The 6064-nt window shown below is 39.5% G+C and overlaps 1 protein-coding gene across 1 annotated transcript in view; it reads right to left on the bottom strand.

Moving 5' to 3' along the window:
- Nucleotides 1-1080: 1080 nt before the first annotated feature.
- Fmn2 (formin 2) overlaps nucleotides 1081-6064 on the bottom strand; it is a 389007-nt gene continuing 384023 nt past the window's right edge. The window contains exons 17-18 of the mRNA XM_045142437.1: nucleotides 3914-3995; nucleotides 1081-2070 (exon numbers count right to left, since the gene is read on the bottom strand). Of these exons, the coding sequence (XP_044998372.1) occupies nucleotides 2044-2070; nucleotides 3914-3995 (109 nt within the window). The 3' untranslated portion in view covers nucleotides 1081-2043. The remainder of the gene's footprint in view (nucleotides 2071-3913; nucleotides 3996-6064) is intronic.

Here is a 6064-nt window from a genome sequence, read left to right as displayed (position 1 = left end):
GACTGGAGATGCATTCAGGCACCTATTCTACCCACCACAGTAAAGATTTTGAATAATATTTTAGGTCACAATTCTTTATGTGTGTGGTCACTGATTTTAACCAGGAAATTCAGACAATCAGATTTGTATTTTTGAGAAGCAAATGCATTTACTCTACAGCAAAACTGCTATAAAGCAAATTTTGGAATATGATAGCAATTATCAGCTTCCTGACCTCGGACTGTAATGAAGCACAGGTACAAGGGCGGATGCCCGTGCTATAACACATGGACAACCAATGGGAGCTGGCAGCCAAATCAGTGGCAGCGGGGAGGGAAAGAGTGAGATGCCAGGCAGGACTGAAGTTTCTGAGGGGTTTGCGGCTCTGTCTATGGAGACAGCGCGGACGAATGAGCAGGTTTGGAGGGGCAGGAGGGAAAGCCGGGGGCTGCCGAGAACTTGCACTTGGTGACTTTTGAGGTCAGGTAAGACATCCAGTTCAAAATGACCAGAATGCCTTCCTGATCCCAGGAAAGAAAACCTAGCTTTGGAACAAAGAAGAAAACACGTTGTTGGCATTTACTTCTTACTTAGGTTTCCTGGTGGACTTAAGTTCCAAAGCACATGCTTTTTGTCATGTGAACTTCCCCACGAAGGTTGAATGTGCCAACTGCATTTTCTAAGTATTCTTATGTGATATGCACATAAGAGACACAGAAAGATTTTATTATTCATTTTATTTTCATATAAATTAACATCCTAAAAAATTGAAATAGAAACACTAAATACAGTATTGCACATAGCGCTCTTTGTTAAAGGCCCTATTACTCTGTTGAAGACTGGTACTATGTGCAGTGGGAGGGGCAGGAGGGCAGGAAGACCGCAAAACAGCAACAAAGGAAGGAAACACCACTGCGTCTTTGCACTTGGGATATAAACTAAAAGGCCACAGTTCATACTTTATACAAATACTAACACAGTTATGATTTAGAACATTCTGCTTTTAAGATGCTTCCCATGATTGGCTGGCAAAAGCAATGAATTCTTGCCTTCTTCTACAACCAAAACTGTCAACCACCGTTATTAGCAGCAATTAAAAAAAAAAAAAAAAAAAAGAGTAACTATTAATGTTATGCAAACTCACCATAGTGCATTATGAGCTAACTTTAAAATAATTCCTCAGAGAAAGTGGGAAGCTTCCTTATTTTTCCTGAAAGCAGAATAAATAAAATTCCTTTCCTAGAGTCCTGTAGACAGAGAGTGACTGCATCCTTATTTTACGCCACATATGCACGGAGGTTTTTTCTTTTTCTTTTTTTCTTTCTTAAAAGGGTTTAAGTAGATGCTTTCCATGCAAATGCCTTCCTTTTTGAATTTTGTGACAATTAGTCAGCAAAAAAATCTGACAATTCCACAAGTGTCAGTTTTTAAATTCCTTCAAAATATCAACTGGAACTATTTTTTTAAGTACCACAATAAAAGATACAGAGGCATACATTTTGGTTTCACTTACCTCCACTGTACACTAGCTTTTCATAGGGTCTCAGGGGAGATACTATAGAAAGCACTGATAATGGTATCTAAGTGATGCCTGCTCTTTAAAGTAGAACCTCTGTAAGTAGATGTAAAGTGGATACAAACAATTCACCAGAAATAACATTTACCCATAAATCTAAATGCATCGACAATCTGGTTTTCCATAGCAAGGGAAGTGGTTCTGCTGTGACAAGGGGTCACACAGGGGTCGACTGTGGGTCAATATGCAGCATTTCAGAATCAATGCAGATATTCCCTCTTAATACATGCTGTTGGGGCTATCCATAGAATACCATAGACTTTTATACAAAGAAAAGGGTGTCAGATTCTTCACAGGTCTACTTCTTTTGCATTTTTAAATGAACATACAGTAAAATTCAACAAGTGACAAACTGTCTAGAAAATACGAGAATTATGCACGAGGTTAAGAGGAAAAATGATCAGAACGCTGTAGCTTCCTTCCCGCCCTTGGTCAGGTGAATGCCGTGGAGGTTCGTGATGATTGCTTTTCTTCCTGTGGTTCACTGTTCATGTCTTCATGCTTATCTTTGCTTTCTGAAAACAGATACACCAAGGAGAGTTTTTAAAATAGGAGTGTAGGGGCTGGAGAGATGGCTTAGTGGTTAAGCGCTTGCCTGTGAAGACTAAGAACCCCGGTTCGAGGCTCGGTTCCCCAGGTCCCACGTTAGCCAGATGCACAAGGGGGCGCATGCGTCTGGAGTTCGTTTGCAGAGGCTGGAAGCCCTGGCGTGCCCATTCTCTCTCTCTCCCTCTATCTGTCTTTCTCTCTGTGTCTGTCGCTCTCAAAATAAATAAATAAAAATTTTAAAAATAAAAGAAAATAAGAGTGTAGAGCAGTCCTTTCCCTTTGTATGAAACTCTCTGGGAAAGGGTTGAAGATAAACTAATACAAACAGAAAACACTGTATGTATACATGCAGGTATCTCTTCTCTGTTTTGAACTTTAATCAAAACAAATCACCATTTTTCTTTTCTTATTTTTTAGTTTTTAAAATTTAAAAGAATACTGGAATGTCCTTCTCATTTTACATCTTATGTACAAATACATATCTATGAAAATTCAGCAATAGTTAGTTTTGTAATTCTCTTCCATTCTAACAATAGCGTGATTGAAGTTAGCTAATAAATATTTCTTCTTATTCCATAAAGTTTTAATATTAACTTCAAAGAACATAAGATATACTTAACATTAAATAAGATTAATTTCAATATAGAAAAGCTGTCAGGAAAATAGCTTTTACAGGAAGATGTAACGATTTCTAGAGATATTTAATCATTTCTCAATTTAGGTTATTTTAATATCTTTCACATTTACAATATGTTATAACTGTACAACCCAAGACGCTCCTAAATGAAGTCCTAATTCAGCTTTTCATTTGGAGCAGCACCATTGACTTACATTAGCACCGTGGAATGATCCCTTCAAAGCATCAACACAATGTCCACACTACCAGCACCGCAGGCAGGATTTGTCACTGTGACCAAACCCTTCTCTTCTAGTGTGTACATCTTAGCATTTTACTTTAAAGGAGGGTTAGGGCGAGGAGGAAGCTGTTAAACCAGTGACTTCAGACAGCCAACCTTAGAGACATGGTTTATAGAATGAGTCTGAGCACCACGGGCCAAGCAAATCATATTTCTTGTTAGGTTTCATACAATGCATCTCAATTAGTCACTCTGGGTTTAAGTGTGGCCTCTGGCTGCAATCTATGTCTCATGGCAAAGGACAGGATGGTCTCTTGTTCCCGCAAGTAGACAAATGTCCACATATGAGCCCATATTTAGACTTTTCTTAAATCATAAGTTTTAAATCCCCAACATTGAAATTAATGCAACTATTGAATCTTGATTGAAGGATTCAGTCTTGAACCAAGGAGCTCATGATTTATCCAAGCTTGAGGAAAAGAGTTAAAATATTATTACATGAGTTTGTATAATGTGAAGACAGGATTTAAAAGCCAAGGTGAAATCACAAGTTAAGAGCAAGAACAGGAGGCTGGAGAGATGGTTCAGTAATTGAGTGTGCATCCTGTGTAAGTGTGAGAGGCTGAGCAGCCCTGAGACCACTGAAGTTTGATTCCTCAGCGCCGACTTGAAGAGCTGCACATAGCCACACATGTGTGTAACCCTACTTCCGAGGGAAGCAGACACCAGAGGATCTCGGGGGCTTGCAAGTCTACAAGACATTCCATCACAGGGAAAGCCAGGCAGGTAAGTGATGGAGGGGGACACCTGGTCTTCTCCTACAGCCTCTGCATGTGCCCAGGTCACTGTGTATCACATCCATGTGCACACAACACACACACCACACACATACACACGCCACACGTAATATGCAGAAACAAGATCAAGGGGCAAGAAACAGTTCAATACTTACAATTCCAGAGTCATGTCTTGGTTTTATTTTATAAAGTGATTTCCCTTTCTTCTGCCTACACACTTCTTCAGCTTCTTTCACTCTGTGTGGGGAAAAGACGACTTGTTTAAACAGAAACCCACACAGATCACAGCAACCCACTCCATAGCAGAAAGGCACATTTCAACTCATTAAAGATTTGACTTACTGAGAAAACACCACACGCACAGGAATGCCATCTGATATTTGATGTCAAAACATAAACTAGCACAGCTATAAGTGCTCATTCACACAAAGGTTCCTCACTTCTGGATGAGCTGAGGGGTCCTGAAATGGGCTCTATGACACAAGTGCAATGCAAACCACTGCACAAATCAGAAGCATAAAAAAAAAACAAAAAACTGAAGAGGCCTGGAGGGACTGCGGATGGCTTAGCAGTTAAGGTGCTTGCCTGCAAAGTCAAAGAACCCAGGTTTGATTCCCCAGTGCCCATGTAAAGACAGATACACAAGGTGGTGCATGTGTCTGGCATTTGTTTGCAGCGGCTGGAGGTCCTGTCACACCCATTCTCTCTTGTCTGTCTCTTTCTACTTGCAATAAAATAAAATAAAATAATAAAATAAAATAAAATAAAATAAAATAAAATAATAATATTTGCCGGGCGTGGTGGCATATCCCTTTAGTCCCAGCACTTGGAGGCCAGACGTAGGAGGATCACCATGAGTTTGAGGCCACTCTGAGGCTACATGGTGAATTCCAGGTCAGCCTGGGATAAGGTGAGACTACCCTCTCCCCCACCCCCCGCAAAAAAAAACAAAAGAGTATCCAGTAAAAATATACATGCTTATTTAAAGTGAAATCAGATGCATTTCTGTATAGCAAACTTACCTGTGCATAAAATCCAGTCACAATTACCATTCGCACACTTTCCAAACACTGATCTTTATCAAGTAGAAACACTCATAATTGAATGGATAACAAAAGAGTACAGTGATAACTTTGTTCTTTTTTTTTCCATTTTGAGTTTTTTAAGACAAGGTCTCATCTCACTAAGTAGAGTAGGCTGGGCTGAAACTAGAGATTTCTTGCTTTAATCTTCCAAATACTGGAATTACAGGAATCGACCACTGTGCTCGGCCACATTTTTAACATTTCCTTTTGTATCTCCGTCATAAGGAAGATAGCACTAGATCTGTCAGAAGTATTAGTTCACATAGGGTGCTACTCAGATAAATTCTGCAGTATTTGACCTTGTTCTTTGACGTGTACTGTCCAATCACTCTGAACCTTCATGATAAAATAATATTCTAATAGTAAAATAATAAATTGTATTATTTTTTAAAAATTATTTATTTATTTATTTGAGAGCGACAGACACAGAGAGAAAGACAGATAGAGGGAGAGAGAGAGAATGGGCGCGCCAGGGCTTCTAGCCTCTGCAAACGAACTCCAGATGCGTGCGCCCCCTTGGGCATCTGGCTAACGTGGGACTTGGGGAACTGAGCCTCGAACCGGGGTCCTTAGGCTTCACAGGCAAGCGCTTAACCGCTAAGCCATCTCTCCAGCCCAAATTGTATTATTTTTACACACAGTTCTTATAGATTGAAGATAATTACTTTGTAAATTATAAGGTGTTAGAAAAAGTTGAAATAGTAAAAAATCTGTAAGGTGGCACTCAGTAAAAAGGTATGTCACAAGAGGGAAAGCTATCACACTAATTCATTTCTTATTCTTGTGATTTTTTTTTTTTTCCTTGAGAATTAAAACTTAAAGCATTTTTTGCAGAAACTAAGCAAGTTATGACTTTGCCTTAGAAAGTCCATCGTACATAGGTCATTCAAAATTCCTGAAAGAGATGAATTGTGAGCATATTTCCTGAGCATTGTGGCAAGCAATCTAATAATAAAATTCATCTCCTTCACAACTGAGGCAACCCCTCTTAAACACTACTGTGAAGCAACTCAGGCGCAGCCCCGCAAGCTCATGCGACAGCTTCCTTAAACACACGACAGATAGAAGCAGTCCCTTTCACATACAAACTGCAGTAACTCCAGAAATGGATAAGAATTCAGAAGACACTGCATTGTTACCACTTTTACTCCCACCCAGGCCATAAATTGCCTTTAATCCTTCCTGTAAACATTCGAAGACAAAAACATTTTCTCTATAACA

Source organism: Jaculus jaculus, chromosome 1 (genome assembly GCF_020740685.1).
Source record: "Jaculus jaculus isolate mJacJac1 chromosome 1, mJacJac1.mat.Y.cur, whole genome shotgun sequence".
NCBI lineage: Eukaryota > Metazoa > Chordata > Mammalia > Rodentia > Dipodidae > Jaculus > Jaculus jaculus.
This window is presented reverse-complemented; position numbering and strand designations above follow the sequence as displayed.